At 35.2% G+C, this 17967-nt stretch overlaps 1 protein-coding gene across 5 annotated transcripts in view; it reads left to right on the top strand.

Annotated features, from left to right (window-relative positions):
• The window catches only part of trim36 (tripartite motif containing 36), a 75492-nt gene that overhangs the window by 31998 nt on the left and 25527 nt on the right, over window positions 1–17967 (top strand). For 2 of the 5 annotated variants that reach the window (XM_039758947.1, XM_039758943.1), the window contains 3 exons: window positions 4930–5167; window positions 10855–10884; window positions 16273–16616. In XM_039758947.1, coding sequence (XP_039614881.1) covers window positions 4936–5167; window positions 10855–10884; window positions 16273–16616 — 606 coding nt within the window. In that variant the 5' untranslated portion in view covers window positions 4930–4935. Of the gene's footprint in view, window positions 1–3967; window positions 4251–4273; window positions 4798–4929; window positions 5168–10854; window positions 10885–16272; window positions 16617–17967 lie in introns of those variants that run through there. The other 3 variants (XM_039758945.1, XM_039758946.1, XM_039758944.1) reach the window with 3 other exon arrangements.

Below are 17967 nucleotides of genomic sequence, written 5' to 3'. Positions count from 1 at the left end.
TTTCCATATCTTTCTGTCCTCTGCATCTTGTTCTGTTACACCCATCACTTGCATGTCCTCTCTCCTCACATCCATAAACCTTCATTTCGGCCTCCCTCTTTTCCTTTTTCCTTTCAGCTCTATCCTTAGCATCCATCTCCCAATATACTCAGCATCTCTCCTCTGCACTTGTCGAAACCAATGCAATCTCGCCTTTCTGACTATGTCTCCCAACCGTCCATCTTGAGCTGACCCTCTAATGTACTCATTTCTAATCCTATCCATCCCCATCACACCCAGTGCAAATCTTAGCATCTTTAACTCTGCTACCTCCATCTCTGTCTCCTGCTTTCTGGTCACTGCCACAGTCTCCAATCCATATAACATAGCTGGTCTCAGTACCATCCTGTAGACCTTCCCTTTCACTCTTGCTGATACCTGTCAGTCACAAATTACTCCTGACACTCTTCTCCACCCATTCCACCATGCCAGCGCTCTCTTTTTCATCTCTCATTATTATTACATTATTATTATTTTTCACCTCTCATTATTATTACATTATTAATTTTCACCTCTCATTATTATTAAATAATTACATTATTTGAATAAAGAATATTATTCTAATATTACATATGAAGTGATGCACTATATTAAGCCCTGAGGGGAAAAGTCTTTTTGCATGACCTTTGGGGGATTGGGGGGTCAGAGCGTAGGGTCAGCCATTGTACAGCACCCCTGGAGCAATTTTCAGGTTAAGGGCTTTGCTCAAGGGCTCAACAGAGTAGGATCCCGTCTGACATTAATGAGATTTGAACTGACAACCTTACAGATACCAGCACAGATCCTTAAATCCACCACATGATGCAACCAGTAATGCATTTATTTAACAGCCATTACAGTGTTGTAGGCTGCTTCTTTAGCTCATAAACTAAAGTAAGCACCTATACTGTACATCCATCTACAGGGAGATTCTAATGGGCGGGGCCCTGGATTATGATGTTTTACTCATGTAATAATGAAGCAAAGGAAATGAAATAAATACAGTGCATACTTTGATAGATGTGTAATTGATCTAATCAATCCAGTGTTGGAAATGGCCGTCTTCTTCTTGTAAACACAGACTGACACGGCACTCCATATTGGTAAAGGTACTGTATCTGCAAGCATTGTAGGGGTGATGGCAGCAATTTCTTGTTCAGTGTTTTGCAGTAATCGTTCCAGTGTACGAGGCTTGTTCTTGTACACTTTTCCTTTCACCACTTTCTAAATGAAGAAATCTGGAGGTAACAGGTCTGGGGAATGAGTTGGCCATAGTCTCTTTGAAATGACTTGAATGCCAAAAAATGATTCAATTTGTGCCATGCTGCAAGCTGATGTGGGACAGGTTGCCCCATCTTGCTGGAAATAACCTTCATTGATCTCACGGTCAACCAGTTCATTCACAAAAAAGTCAAAACTTTTGTACATTTATCCAGGAATATTGTGATCTTTATTTTGTTTGGATTGCTTCATCATTAAGACAGTAATACATTATAACTCAGGACCCCACCCTTTAGAATCACCCTGTTATTATTAAATCCACTTGTTCCAATTTTTGTATCCCAGAGAATCAGAGTCTATCTCTGCACCAACAAGCAGAAGGCAGGAATAAACAATGCCATCATTTTGTACATGAGCACTTCAAATCGACAATTTACAGCGACCTGACTATCTAACCTTCGTGGCTATGGCAGTATACCAGCATATACAGAGTGATGCCTGCAGACACCATATAAAAGCTGTCTTAGTCTGTTTTTCCTTTAATTTAATGTCATGAATATTACAACATTTATGAAATACCAATACTGTATTTGATATGTTTACATTATTGTTTTTATTTTTATGTTCATTGTATATATTTTCTATAAATTGATATACATGTTAATATTGATTCCTGATAGCTGCTGTATGTGTACTCAAAGCCACTGTCGGTTAAGCATTTTTGCATTTTCCTTTCCTCTGCATACAAAACCCCACTCACCACAAAAACAAAGACATGCATTTTACATTAACTGTAAAATCTAAATGGACCCAATATGAAACACAATGTAATGGTACAGACTGGTTCCCCATTCAAGGTTGTTCCTGATATCATTTTGATAGACTTCATATGCACACAACACAAAAATTTAAACATGTGGGTTCAGAAGATGGATGTTTAATCTCCAATGTCTCGTTTCTCACTTAGACATTAATTGGCTAATACCATGGACCTTAAAGCACAAGGCTGCTGAATCAGTTTCAGCCTCAAACGTACTATGTGACTCTAAGAAACTGAAGTCTGTATTCCAGTCAAATAAATAGTCATCAGTGAGACACCTTGAGTAGATTGAGTAGATACAGTAGATCCATCTAACAGATCAATAGGATGTCATTTTAAAATGAAGAGTAAATTACTTTGGCTGTGACTATGATTGAATTTCTTGCTTTGTCATAGAAATGTACAAATGAGGAAAGTATGATGTATTCTTACAAGATAACATCTGACATTGGTGCAAGCAATCATAAGGAGTCAATTTTTGATGCCACATAGCTGAATATACCAAGATGCCTCATATTTTCACCGACTATAATCTGAAAAATGAATGTTCTCCATTTATTATACATTTGTGTGAATTTTACTTATCCTGTCACTCTGTATTTGACATATTACATGAACGCCTCTTTGACTCAATGGTGGGGCATCCGTCTTATCAATATGCTTGAAAATGTTTGTATGCAACTGGGAAGATGATCAGCCATCACCTAAGTACTGTTAGGCAGCAGATATGGAACTATTACAAGTGGATAGTGCTACTGCCAAAATAGCACCATACAGGGTGGTCCAGATCTAATTATGCAGAACCAGATTGTCTGGATGACTTTGATTTATGCGGGGACAATTCCAGTTCGGCGCAAAGACAATTGTTCATGTCGTCAGTTCACACACTTCTCGATGGTCCAGGATTTTTCGGGGTGATTTTCTATGTAATAAACTTAATAAGTTATAGCGTAATGAAAATCGCATGATTATACCTGGACCACCCTATAGTGTCAAGTTCATATTCTGGCAAGGGCACTGTCTTTGTCAGCTGTGTATGTTCTCCCTGTGTTAAAGTGAATGTTCTTCTTTTATATCTTATTCCTTGGTAATTCTACAATGTTCCCATATCAGTTAATGTAGATGTATGTGGGGGTTGGGCTCTCAACAAACTGGTTCTCATTAATGGTTGGTACCTAACTGGCATCTATGTTTGATGCCATGACTCAATACTAAGGATGATTTGATAATAAACTGATAAATACTGCATGACCACCAAAGTACACATTTTAAAAAGTCTATAGGTCTTTAATGACTAATATTTATAACAAGAGCACCTAATATTTGGTCCAGTGTTCTCTCCTATCAATAATAAGGCATAATGTGAACGTGTCTAAATCATTTCACCTATTGTTTGTCATTTCATAGTAGATTCTTGCTATATATGAGAACATAAAATACTCCACTTTTGTTTTTTTTTCACTATAAAAAGTGAAAGAAAAAATAATAATTTGAAGCCTGCGCCGACAAGATGGTTTTCAGATCCAGAAATTATCTGGTAAAAAGGGGATGCACATGCAAACCAAAGTAAGGAAACTCGTTTTAATGTAATCGATGAAGTCTGTTGAATCGTCGTAATTCCTGTCTTTAGCGCCACATTTTCAAAGAGCAGCTTGTACAGAGTGACAGCCAGGCAGGCGGTGGCTTCCGCTGATTTTGCCTACGTGTAGTTCCTATCCATTTCGCAGGAAACCTAGCAGCTCTTTTGAATGGTAAATTCATTCGAAGAGACGCTGTTGTGAGCCGGAGGCATTGGTTTTCTCTAAAGTAAAAAAAATTCTTTTAACCCGTACCTCCCCAGAAAACCCCACCTACCTACCTTTCTTCCTTCTATTCGCAGGGGTCGGTTACCATGGTGCTGCCGGGCTCCACCCTTGTCCTCGCCTTCTGCGGTTGTCTCTTTAAAAGACGGTGAGGTGGCTCGCGCCGGCTCAATGGTGAATCACAGCGAAGAAGTTGTACTCCGTTTAAGTGAACGCGAAGATTTTTTTCCCCCCCAATCTTTTTTTTTTTTTTTAATTAACTGCTCGTGTTTAAAAAACAAGAAGTTCATTTTATAAACGTACACTGATCAACAGAATTCTAAGGGAAATTACAATTGTATAAAATAATGTCGGTTGAATCTCCTAATAGTAAAACAGGTTCCAGCGGGGTAAGTCAATTAAGACATAAGTTTTCTAAAGCACTTTTAAGTCAATTAAGTGTGTATTGTTTTGTTACAGTTGTGATCAGTAATTTTTTTTTTTAAGTGGGCGTCTTTCGGTTTGGCAGAAAATTCCAAAATCATATAGCATCACTCTGTCTGTTGAATCATCGAGACTTGTATTGACTCTTTGCGGGGTTACATTATATTGACGACTTCCTTGATTTATTTTGATTTCGTCACGTGTAAGGAGATTTATACAGAAGGGGCATGGCCCATTGAAACTTTGACTTGTTTTGCTTAAAAAGCGGCAATACGCAACACGCAGTTGGATTCGTTAGTTATAATTACTGATGGGCGACAGCAAGCTTGGTTTCTATTTTTGACTCCTTCAGTGCACGTCGCCCCGGAAATGTGAACACGAACAAGATCTTTGAATATTATTCTTTCCGATACTTGGTTTTTAAAAAGCAGAGCCAATTCCGATTCAATCAAAAAATGAACAACTAAACATGCCAGCTGTTTATAATGCAATCGCATTTATTTTTGTGTCCAAGTATGCCTGTGCCATTTTTTCTTTTATTATTGATAACCCGGTGATATCCGGAATGAAAGTGCAAGTCTACTATGCCCCTGCTCAATTATTTGCTCGTGTAAATGTGTTGTTTTTTGGCGTCTTTTCTTACAGGTACCGATGAAAAATATCGAGAGGGAGCTTATCTGCCCCGTCTGCAAGGAACTCTTCACGCACCCCCTCATCCTGCCGTGCCAGCACAGCGTCTGCCACAAATGCGTTAAGGAGTTGCTTCTTCTAGGACATGAGGACTCTTTCACAGATGCGGGATCCGAATCGTCCACGCCTGGGAGCCCCCGTTCCCGGGGTGCTTCTCCCAGCACTGAACGACTCGATCGGCTGCTTCGATCAGGTCTGTAACACACTGCGCCGGCCTCTTCCTAATTATATAGTTCCTTGTGTAAAGCTTATGCCAGATACGGTAATATATTTTAGAGTCGAGAAAACTATGTTTTCATGATTTACCAGGATTTTAATCACACGCAAATTCAAATCTAGACTCCACTGAATCAACCAGTTTTATAATATCTAACCAAGTTATCTGTAGTTTGGCACAGGAATGTTGAGAGTTTGTTTTTAAATATTATGCTCTTTCCTTTAAAGGCAGGCAGCTTGCCAAGAACAGGTTTTCATTCAGTAATGTTCTGCAGGATATGTAGTTTGCGTTGTTGCCAGTTCATACTATTTGACTAATAGTACAGAATAAAATAAAACGGAGCTAGTTAATTTCATGTAATACGATGAAAAGCTCAGAACTTTGTTAAATGTAATAGTAAAAGTAATCAAATAAGCATCGGTTTTAAGTAGACTTTATTATCATAGAATGAACTTGGTTTACTAAGATTGACCAAAATGGTATCAAGACCATTTTTACTGAAAATACGCATGTACTGTTGGCTCCCTTTAGTTCACTTGCCAAGACCTCACTCATGTAACTATTTATATGGTTGAATTGATTTGACTGGGCATACAAAAAAAACTTAGTATTGTGAACAAGGTAGATGTCAAGGTCATATTCTGTATATTTGTTCCAGCGATGTAAAGCCATAGCAGTAGCAGAGAAAACCGGTTAAAAAGTAGTTTGGATAGTGTTATAATAAAGCAGGTGTGTGAATTGAGAAGAAAATGAATTTAGATTGTACCAGTGGCAGAGCACAAGTCCCCAAAACAATAAAATAATAATAAAATGATTGCTCTAGCTGTCGGTCTTGTTGAGGCAGACTTTTCAGTGAGATGTTCAGTTATCTCCTGTATATTCGATTTATATACTAAAAATGTAAGTCTTTACCATGAAGTCATAAAATATATACGTTTTGCATTTCATAATTTTGTTTATACTGTATTTCTGTCTGCTGCTTTTAAAATATGAACATTACATGCAAAAAGCAAGGATCAAATAGGAGATATCATATATGGGTACATTCTACAGTTAAGATTAAATTACCTCCTATTTCGTGTATTGTAGTGGGTGCGGCAATGCACAGTACCAGTGCATGCTCCCCAACTTGACTTGTGGTTGAGTGTTTAGCACTGCCTTCTCACAGATAGAGTGCCCTTGTTTCAATTCCCATACTCTGGTTTGCATATTTTTGCAGTATCTGTGTGTAATTTTCTTCCACATCATCAAAAATATTTTTGTCATATTGAGATCTGACTGTTAAACAGCCTTTAAGTGTGTGTGCGCATGAGAGGGCCCCCTGATGGCCTTTTACACTCTCAAGGGTTATTTTCATTCCTTGCTCTATAGCCCTGGATTAGATTAAGTGGTTTGGACAATATCACATATTTAACCAAATGAGACTTTGTTTTTTGAGCCCCAGACTATTTATATACAATAGTTCCACACAATGTTGAAGTGTCAGTTAAAAGTGACATGCTGAAATAAGGTGAAGTATAAAGACTACCTCCTTGTATGCTGATTGCACTTGGGGCGTGGATCTTAACGTTCCACAATAGCAGTATAAAATCAGATATAAAATAGAGTATTATGGGAGAGAGTGTTTTTTTTTTTTTTTTTTAACATTTTACAGCAAATATATTAAAAAAAAGAAATGCATTATGAATTATGGTACACTTTTTTAATTTAAATTCTGGTAAGTGACTATGATTATCATAACTATGATTATCTTAAGCCTTTAACTGTTACTTTATACTGTTATTCATTTCTGTTGGTGTGTTTTGGCATTTGTAAATGGCTACTGTGTTGAATACAGTTTGATACTGTATTGAAACTCTCATGGGGAATGTGATATTTTTAGAGTTGAAAGTCTAAATTGTAACCTGTTACAACTGTGCAATTCATGGTCAAAGCAAGCCCACAGTTGAGTAATTTAATGCTTTCCTTCATAACAAGTTATTGTTGGTGCTAATCAAGACATTTCAACAACTCTGTTTTAGCTTGTTTTTAGCTTTGTAGAATGAGATATTATAGGGCATGATTATTTCTTAGTAGTATGTCTTAGTTTTAAAAATGTAAAGGTATTTTCACCCTATTTTTAACAAAAAATATAAGTGAATAATGTAACCATTTTTTCAAGTACTATATTTGATCTTAGTTGATACTTGTGCATGCTAATACTATATGTACAATTTCATCATCCAGTGTTTTGTGTTGATTAATGTGAAAGCTACTTTCCATGACACTGCATTAGTCGCACTAATTATTAATGTTTTTTTCCTTTTTCTCTTTATGGAATGTTATAAAGAACTTGGGGTATGATATACCTGGTAGACAGTTAATTATGTTATGTTTAATTATAAATATTATCTGCAATCTGAGGGTTACGAAAATCCAGAATAATATAGTCGTAGCACAATTTATAAATAGGTATTCTAGAATCATAAAGTTCAACATGTAGTAGACCAATATGGTCAGAATTGCATTGCAATAGCCCAGCCTAGACTACAATCGAATACCACGTTTACATTGTGTAGGCCCTGTAACATATGCTTACATTAGAAAATTGATAAAAGTAAGTCTTTTTTTTTTTTTTAACTAATCTGACAGGCTTTGGTGATTTCAACATAGTGTTTATAACTTCTTATGCACAGCTTCAGTGACCCATTTTTTTTCTTGGCAGGACCTTGCCTGTGTGTAGTCTGCACATTCTCCCTCCATTTGCATAGGTTTATCTCCATACCCTGACCACCTCTTACTTCCCAGATGACTAGTGATGCCACTTAAACGTCTAAGCAAATTTAATCCAGTATAAGTGGAAAGGTTTATCATGTTATGGGCTGGAGCCCCATTTGAGTTTAATTTCTGCCCTCTGTTGCTGGGGTAGGGTTTGTTTCCCCAGAGCTCTATGTGGGAGAAGATAGGAAAGGCATTCAGAAAAAAATGTGGATGGTAGGTTTTTAGTCTTTGAAATCTCTGTGTAATTATAATATATGCACCCTTTAATAGAAAACTGCTTAATGGCTAGTATGGTTGTATTAGATAATTCAGTTAATTCCTTTTATTCATTGAATAACACTGTCACCAATTTTGGCACAAACGTTTTAAATTTAATTTCTCTAGTCCATATTTAATTTCTTCTGTAAAGTGACCCTTTTAACTGAGCAAAAAGCACATTAATGCAGCATCTGTGCTCCAAGGGGATTTTGTTTTACAGGTTAAAATGACCTCTTCCTGACTGGACTGGCCATCATTTTGATATAGGAAAAATAGAGGTGATGTTATTTGGACTCTCATTGCTCTATATGTATTCAGAATAGTCTACCATAACGCTTTTCACATTTCTGCCCACTTTGTGGGTTAAAATGTTTTGTGTTAACCGCACCAAAACATTGCTTCATGCACAGAATTCATTCTTTAACATATGGCATTAGTTTTTTTTTTGTTTTTATTTTTAATGCTTGGTGTAATACCAAACATGGAATGCTGTTGAGGAAAGCTCTACATATGCATAATAATTTTGGAAAACAGAATGTCTTCTGCTAAAGAGCTTCAACAGAAGATCAAGAATTCAAACAATTTTTCTTTTAAAGCAGAAACAAACTACCGGTTAATAAAACTGTTGCATTAAATCCACACTGTTGTTACCAAAGAAATGCAAATTGTCTGACTGTTCATTTTCTTTCCCTAATTTTTAGAGTAATTTGATTCAACATTTCCATCATTTATATAGAATGACTATTCTATTACTTTTTTAAAAGTCTTTATGTTCACTTTTTTTTTGTTTCAATTTCTGCCTTAACCTGATGCATACTAACTTGACTTATTTTATTTTTTTTTTTTTAACAGTGAAGCCTATAAATGAAGCAGATTTGCAAAGTTCATGTTTTCATTTCAGCTTTGTCTTCCTAGATTTCAAATGTTGTTCACTATCTTATTCAAAACCTGTCTGATGCACAAACCCAAAGCTGATGCAGTAGAATAGCACCCATTTGAGAAGGCATCTGTCACTTCACTGAAGGTGTATAAAGTGGCACATAATTCCCTACTGATATTTAGAAGGATTGCACCAAATAAGGCTGAGGTTTGCAAAAGAATTTGCAATTGCCTGCTGGCCTGGATTAGTTTTTATTAATTTATTTGTGTAAGATCTAATCTTATGACACAAATCCTTATAAAAGGTATAGTCATTTCGAATTGTGTGGTGATCATATATTTATTACATTTGAACAGGATCAAGAAGAAAAAACATATCAATCCAAAATATATTCAGTTTTTTAATTGTAAGACTTGTACAATTAATGAGTAGGATAGCTCATCCTTGTTCTTTGATCCAAACATCTGTAATGAGGATCTGCCATTTGGAAAGTTACAGATGAATCTTTTTCTAGTGTGTGCTTATCTGCTGTACATAAACCATTTTACTTCTTCAGCTTTGCTTGCGACAAGAATGTATGGGGTTTGGGGATTTGCATAATTTTTACTTGGCTGACTCTTACTCCAACTTTCTGTCCGTTGATTGCAGCTTCACTAAGACGGTCATTTGGAAGGAAAGGTAGAATTGGGTTCAGTTTTCTTTGTAGCTGTAGTAAGTATAGTGCTTTCAGATTTCTGTGAACACTTACATTTCAGAACTATCTCTTCTGAAATTTCTTTTTTTGAAACTGAGTGGTCAAGTTCTTAAACAAACTTTCAAGATGTTTTGCTTCTCATTTTTTTTTTTTTTTTTTTTTATTAAATAGAAGGCACATGTTATATTTTTGTAAACTTTTCTTTGAGTAAACTCCATTCCCCCACACCGTATTCAATTTTATATTACATCTGTAACTCCTACTGCCTTCCACATTAAACTTCGTACTTACTTGTGTAAGTGTTTTGTTCATTAAAAGGGATTTTTAGATGCAGATAATACATGTCTTATCCAGCTTTTTAAAATACTCTTAATGTCCCCTCTCAGAGAATGCGGCACTTAATTTTAGCTAACTTCCGTATTGGTTGCTGAAAGCTACTTATTGCATTGTAGATGCCAAATCTAAATGTAAGCATGAATTATTAAATGTCTTATTTTTGGAACTTTGCTGTTTGGGGAATCTGTGTACATTGGCTTATTAAGACTCTTTCAGGTATACAGTAGTTATTGCTCCTTATGGTTTAACTCTGAGAAAATAAATATCCCAAAACTCTAATTTGAATAATTGAGGTTGTGGCATGGGATGTTATTTGTAAAACATTAATATTTCAAGGTAACTGGTTTTAATGTTAACTTTTTAATATGTAATTACTATGCTTATGTCAGTTCAGACACATTAGAAGGAGGTTTGAATATGCAAAAAACATTTGCTGGATAAAGGTTTTTTGGCTATACAGGCAAGTAAGGAAGAAAGTTTTGTAAATCTGTCTGTACATCCAAGCTCCATTGTGCACTAGTGAGCAAGTATTAATTAGTGATTAAAAAAAATCATGCTTGCCATTATAAATTCTGCCTTGTGTTTTGCTGGCAGATGTTTGTAGTATAAAGTAACTTTAGATTCTCTCTTTCTGTATATGTTGACCAGTTGAAACTGTTTCCCATCATGCATACAGACTCTGATTATGACAGCACTTCATTTTTTTTTTTTTCCCCCTTATATAATTAACATTAGCGGAAGAAAAATTGGAGGCTCTTTATCGAAGTAACTTTAATATTTTTATCAATAAAAATTTAAGTTGCCATTCATTGATAATAGCCCTGCCATGCATGTCCATGTTATATCTGATTTAAATTCTTTTTCTGCACTGCAAAGCACCACTGAATGTAGATGCACCAGAAAGCCATAGCATACAGTGTGATACAAGCAGCATCTTCCATTTACCTTCCTGTGATGCTTACCCAAGAGACTAAGTAAATTTTTTTTGTTCCTATGTTAATAACATTGTTTCACCTTGACCACCAAGTAATCCATATCCATCATACAACGCTAGTCCAAGTACTGTACTCAGTTGCTTGAATTATGTCTGTGTTCACAGCATGTTCAGTACATGCCTGCTTGTGTTTTTCATTCTGTTGCTACTGCTATTGTGTTAGTCTTGTGCTTGCTAATGTTATCATTTGTCAAACTTCATTTTATACTCCTATCCCTCCCCTCTCTCGCTTTGTTGTCTTTGAATGCAAAACTTTTTTTTTTTTTTTGTGGAATTGTGTGATGCATTTTTGAATGTTAGACGTACAGGATCATTAGTTTTTCCTGAGCTCTTATAATTGGATCTGATATGCAGTAAATTGAAAGTTTACGTTTTACTGATGCTAATGATTCAACATGATATTGCATGTGTTGTAATGAATTGGGTAGATCTGAGTAAGATATCCAGAGGCAAAGAAATTAACCGAGTTGTTATAATATGATAAACTGATCAAAGTACTAAGTATTTAAGATTTTAAGATCAGATGGGACAGATTAATATTACGGAAAAACATAGACAAACCGAGATACTCCATACTTCTGCACAATTTTATCAGCAATGCACTTTTCACAGTTCATGGAATAAGTAACATCACTGGTGGACCCAGCCCACATAATCAGTGAATGACTTCTGATTGTTTGCTAAAGCAGGTAGGTGCCCCAAACTGGTACACCATCCCATTCATTTTTCACAACATAGCAGTGTTGGAATTGCTACCTATTTTCAATTTTTTGTTTTTCCTCTCGCTTTTTCATTGTCATTTTTCATTCAAGTGATTTTTGTCAGGTCTTTTTTGAGTTGTCCTAATACAAGAATGATTTGAGCCAGGCAATCAAACATTTAGTCTAAATATGTGAAAAGGTAATTGCCCATGTTAAGAAAGCCAACTCAATGAAAGGAGTATTTTAAATTGTTTGTTTGTCTTCACTGCAGACAGAGTCCCTTAATTTTCTTATTTTCTTGTTTTATTCAGTGAAAAACATGTGAGTTTGATCTACATAAACATACAGTTTTAAGGTTAGGAAAACTGGTAAATATTGGACTCTGTTTTGGTACTTGGGCTTTTCTTTCTGAAAAATTACACTGAACCTGCTTTTCTGCTGTGGGTATTACAAAGCAGTACATGTTTATAGCCTTGCTTGCCATACTAATGTGAAAGGGGCTAAAGTAACACTGCCAGCAGTGAAATGTAGAAGTGGAGGTGTGCTACTTTTGTCCATTTCAGTAATTTGCATTTGCAAATACAATGAGAAGCTCAGTGTCAAGACTGAAGATGAAAAAATAGACTTTGATTCTCTCAGATTACCCATAATTTAAAATACTACTTTTTCGTAGCCTAATGTTATAATGTTCTCATACATTTTTTTTATTTGTTGACTTTAAAGTGTTCTTGATGGCTTAAATCACATGTGAAATGAGCAGTCTCTAAACTTGGCCCTATCTCATTTGCACTGTATGCAAAAGATGGCGATACCTGCTGATTATACTGTATATCAGTAAGAAGGACTAAGATTTATTTATATTTATTATACAGTAGTGTCTGTGTGTGTGTATAAAAAAAGAGTCTACTGTATTGAATCTAAAGACTCATTTGTCTAAACTGCGACTTTTATTTTTCAGTGTAGTAATAGAGCAGAATTACAGTTTGGTTGTCTGCAACTAAAATGTTAGGCTTTTTTGAAAAGTAAAATGCAATTAAGAATTTAGAATCTAGAAATTAAACTTCTTTATGAAAACCGATCCCTGTTCCCCAGCTTCTTCTATAACTAGTAGATGTCACTAAGGCAACCATTTAGAACTTCTCATTGCAGTGTTATTTAAAGGGCAAGTGTTCATAATGATCAATAACAAATTAATATTTTAAAGTTTTTAAAAAAGTGATTAAGTGCATTGGGCAGATAAAAACAACAAACTCCTAAGTTTAAAAGTTTAACAAAAGAATGTTTCAGCTAGCTGGAATAGTTGAAAATGTATAATCGGCTGCTTCATTACAAGGGAACCTATACAGAATACAGGCTGGGGCAGATTTGTTGTAGCTGAAATTTAATGTATATTTAAAATATTACATGTAGAAATTAAGAATGTTAGATCTGAGTATACAATGGTAGGTTTGAAAATTGAATGTCAGCCTTATGACAGTGGTTCTCAAACTCAATCCTTGGGGACCATATGTGGCTACATGTTTCTATTCCAGCCAACTTTTGTTTTTAATTGGAGTCCTAGGATGATTAAAGCTGTTTTTTTTTTTTTTTACTACTTTCTATGTTTTGGGGTAGTTTTAAAATGGCAAAACTAAGCGTATTTTTTAAAAATTAGAAAATACCAACCACTTATTATAAATGTTACATGGGGAAATTGTGTGTGTGTGTGTGTATATATATATATATATATATATATATATATATATATATATATATATATATATAATAAGGTTTTCATCATTGTGATTTTCAGTCTGCTTCTGGATGTTCTGGTTATTTAATCCTTTATTTACAAGTGAGCACGTTTGTGGTGGTTGCAGCCTTTTCAGCATTTAGTGTAATTTGCCTGTGAAACTGTTCTCCTGATTGTTCATTATTAGGATACAATTAAACCAGCAAACTTTACAGAAAATGGCAGATTAATAGAAAAACAAGTTAAGCATTTAAAGCTTTAGGAAAATACAAACATTTCTGAAGGTCTTATAGATATGAAAAGCACACCACTCATCTGAATACAGAATAAAAGGGTGAAAAAAGACCTGATAATTAAATGAGATCAATTAGAAATAAATTGACTTCTCTGATTGATTGTGAAACCAGTTGGAACAAAAAAATGGAGACACATGTTGTCCCCAGGACAGAAGGTTGAGTACCACTACCTTATGAGAAGAGCCTAAGAGTTTTGGTGGACATTTCACTTTATACAACTAAGCAATGTACAGAAGTGATTAAGAAGGTTAGGAGTAAGTTTTTATAGCTCAATAAGTGGACTCAAAGTCGGGAGGTTATGCTTAAGGCATAATGCCTTCATGAGTCTTGGTCTCGACTACTGTCTGCAGGGTTGGTCTACATATTATAAAAATGTCATCAGCACTAGAGGAAATAGAAGAGTAATTAGGCTTTCTGCAGGACAGGGTCCTAGTTTATTATACAAATTGAACATTAGGAGGTGACATGATTGAGTTGTTTAAAATCATGTGTGAAATTAGTACCGTAGATACAAGCTGTTACTTTAAATTAAATACTTTGGGGGGGAAAAAGAGACACAGATAGAAACTTGTTAACAGTAGATATTGTACAAACATTGTCAAGAAAAAAATCTTACCTCTATCTTGAAAGAAGGCACTTAAGGAGTCCAGATGAGAGTGCAGAACATTCCATTATTTTGCACGAATGCTTCCTCCCATGGAGCTGGCCCAGATTTAAATCATTCATCATCTTTTATACTTTTTTCTGATTCTATCACCCTATCTAATATATCACATCATCTGACTCTTAATACACAGAAGTTTCACTTCCTCCTTTCAATTAAAACCAAAAGAAATTTTGTGACTCTTTGTTGATTCTCATTATTCTGCACACCATTTTGTAAGGAGGGTTTTTAGTCGGATTTTCCCACTGATCTAAAAAAACTATCATACAAGGGGTGTATGGGCTTTTCCACCAGTTTATCCCCACTTTTAGGAGGAGTGTTTAAATGCAATAGGGAAGGTATTTCTAGTGTCTACTGCTGTACTGATGAGATGCCATACACACGCTTTGTGCGACATGCTTTGAAACAGTCACCCACAACCCAACATTAAAATCAGGGCAATAAAAGCATGTTTCTTTGCATACTTATATCTTTTTTCTGTTTTTACAGAATGAGAGGGTAGTATGACTGCCTGATCCACACAATCAATACTTTTTTAGTCTACCATAGTGCAAGGCTTTGGTGACTTCCATATTTCCTCTGACATAACACAGTTGCTCAGAGGACTAACGACTTTCTCATTTTTATGCTTGATTGTAGTCATTTTGTCATACACCCACTTGCACCACGGTCAACCTTCAGGTGGCTGAATTCACCAGGCATATGACAGTGTTTCTGTTGTATAGTGCTATATGCAACAATTTCACTATCAGTGTCAGCATCTGGTGACCATTTCACATTGTCCTCATTATAACTTGATTCAACTAATGGTTCAGTTTGATTGTTCTAAAGCTAGCTTTACAGCTTCTCATTTACATCCTATTATGTTTCGGTTGAAGGCTCTGCCCCACTCATGATTATTGAGTTACGGTAGAGTGGCAAAATGTATAGAAATATTAATGATTTTTTTTACAGCATACTATTATCTTATCCACTATATGGCCACAGAATACTGTCCTAAGCGTTCTTTGGGCATAGAACTGCAAAGTAGTTCATTACAAGCCACTCCTGAGTTTAACTTGGCACTTAACCATAATTACATACATTGCTACTCATTTAAAGAGGTTCATAGCCACTTTTAAAATGTATTTATGACCATTGAAACATTACAGTGAAATGTTCTGGTCATTGCATATTATGTGAACTGTGGTTTTTTTTTGTTTGACACCCAATTTGTAGAATTCTATAGTCCGCATTCAATAGGTCGGTTTACAGAGATATAAACAAGGTGGTTTTCCAACAGTTCATACAGTATGTTCTTTCATTGTCACACCTGCTTAATCCAGTTTAGAGTTGCAACAACCAGAACATATCTGGGGAACTTGGGGTGCAAGTCATACCAATAAAATTTTGAAAAATCAAGAATTACACTCATTGCTATACTTTCATATGCTGAAATTTTGAAATATCTTTAAACTGCATTTTGTAATATTTAGTTATATTTAAACAGATTTATTAAACTTGCCTCCCTTGTAATTAAGGCAGAAATAATACATTGAAACACACTATCAGTTTTTTTTATTATTATTTAAAATTGGTATAAACAAAATCCGAAAGTGAACCTCTGGAATCATACTCTGTTACTTGCCCATGTCATTGTGACAGTGTGAAACTTTGTTCTTTCTGTTATTTTGTTTTAATGAAGTGTAGTTTATGGTGGTGTATTTTTACAATTATTTCAACTTTTTTTTTTTTTTTTGTCTGGTTTTTATTGCCTTTCAAATTAGGGTCCAGTACCCCTTCTGGATGGAAAAGGAACTCCCTGACACCACGAATTACCACATTTCCTTGTCCAGGATGCCAGCATGATATTGACCTTGGAGAGCGTGGCATCAGTGGCTTGTTCCGCAATTTCACTTTGGAAACAATTGTAGAGAGATATAGACAAGCTGCAAGGGCTGCTGTCGCTATTATGTGTAACCTATGCAAACCTCCTATCCAGGAGGCAACCAAGAGTTGCTTGGACTGTAAGGCAAGCTACTGCAACGAATGCTTTAAGGTGCACCATCCATGGGGAACCCCAAAAGCTCAGCATGAGTATGTGGGGCCAACCACCAATTTTAGACCAAAGGTAAAGAAAGTACATTTTTCACCAAAATTATTTTTTTTGGAAATGCCATGTAGCTTAACCTATTCTGTTTCAGTGACATTGAGTTACAAAGTTAACTTTTATTAAAATGTCCTCTTTTTCATAAAAACAGCTTTAACAATTCTTGCCTATATGAATAATTTCTATTTGCCTCACTATTATAATTATTTTTATTGACTAAGCAATGTATAAGTGCAGCTGCATTTTTGAGTTATTTGCTTGTTTGTACAACCTTGACATTAATGCTGATTCTGACTTGTTCTGTTATGCTATAAATACAGTTTCCTCTCCCAGCATCCTAATCTGGGCTCAAAAGAGGTGTAAGGCAAGTTAACTGTAGACATGTTGTTTATATGAACATTTCATAATTTTGAGCATATCTAAAGAGTTAGACAAAGCACAGGGCTCTGAGGAAAGGTTTTGTCTGGAAATCCTTTGTGTTAAAGTCACTACAGTTTACAGTGTTTTTAATTATCTGTGACAAATATAAAATAGATGCAATTAAAGTACTGTGAAAGTTTACACATGTAATGCAGTTAAAACCCAAAATGTGAAGCAGCATCTACCTTCTAATGTGCATATAATATCTTTATTTATGAACATGTTTAAGTTTCTGAGTGAGTGTTGAACAGTAATGTAAACCGTCATAAGGTAAGATGATATAAAACCAGTGGCCATGTGATGAAGGGAAATGTTTTTATTTGATTCTTGGGGGAAAATAAACCTTCGAGTTTTGCATTAATTAAATTGATAGAATTCACTGTTTATAGCAGCTTATTTGAAGAGGGCAAAATTAAAATATCATTAGGGATACACTTGTGTTTATTGGAGTCTTCCCCATCCCCGTTATATATTATTTTATATATATAATTTTTTCCTTATTTTGCTCTTACAACAAACACTATAATTAAACGGGCTTGTTTGTTAATTTAGTTTCATCACATAGTGTTAGAAATGGACATGGTATGGTATCCATAATAATGCATTATAACAAATACAATCCACAATTGCTCAAGACTGACTGTCCTATTTGGTTACACAAGCCTGAGTACAGTCAGTTTACAACATGTACAACATTTTGCCACCTTAAATATTAGTCAGCAGAAGTGATGTAGTGATTTAACATGAGGTGGAGTGCATAGCAGCCTTGAGTTATTTGCCCGTTCACCTGAAAAATATATTCTGCCTTTTTTACTCTCCATCTGTTTTTTTTTTTTTTTTTTTTTTTTTTTTTTTTTGAAGACTTACTTTACTTAGCAATTTAATTAGGTATCCTGCTGTATACATTTTGTACTGATAGTTGGGCAGATCAAAAAACTATGTAATAAACGGT

Source organism: Polypterus senegalus, chromosome 7 (genome assembly GCF_016835505.1).
Source record: "Polypterus senegalus isolate Bchr_013 chromosome 7, ASM1683550v1, whole genome shotgun sequence".
In the NCBI taxonomy this organism is placed as follows: Eukaryota; Metazoa; Chordata; class Cladistia; order Polypteriformes; family Polypteridae; genus Polypterus; species Polypterus senegalus.
This window is presented reverse-complemented; position numbering and strand designations above follow the sequence as displayed.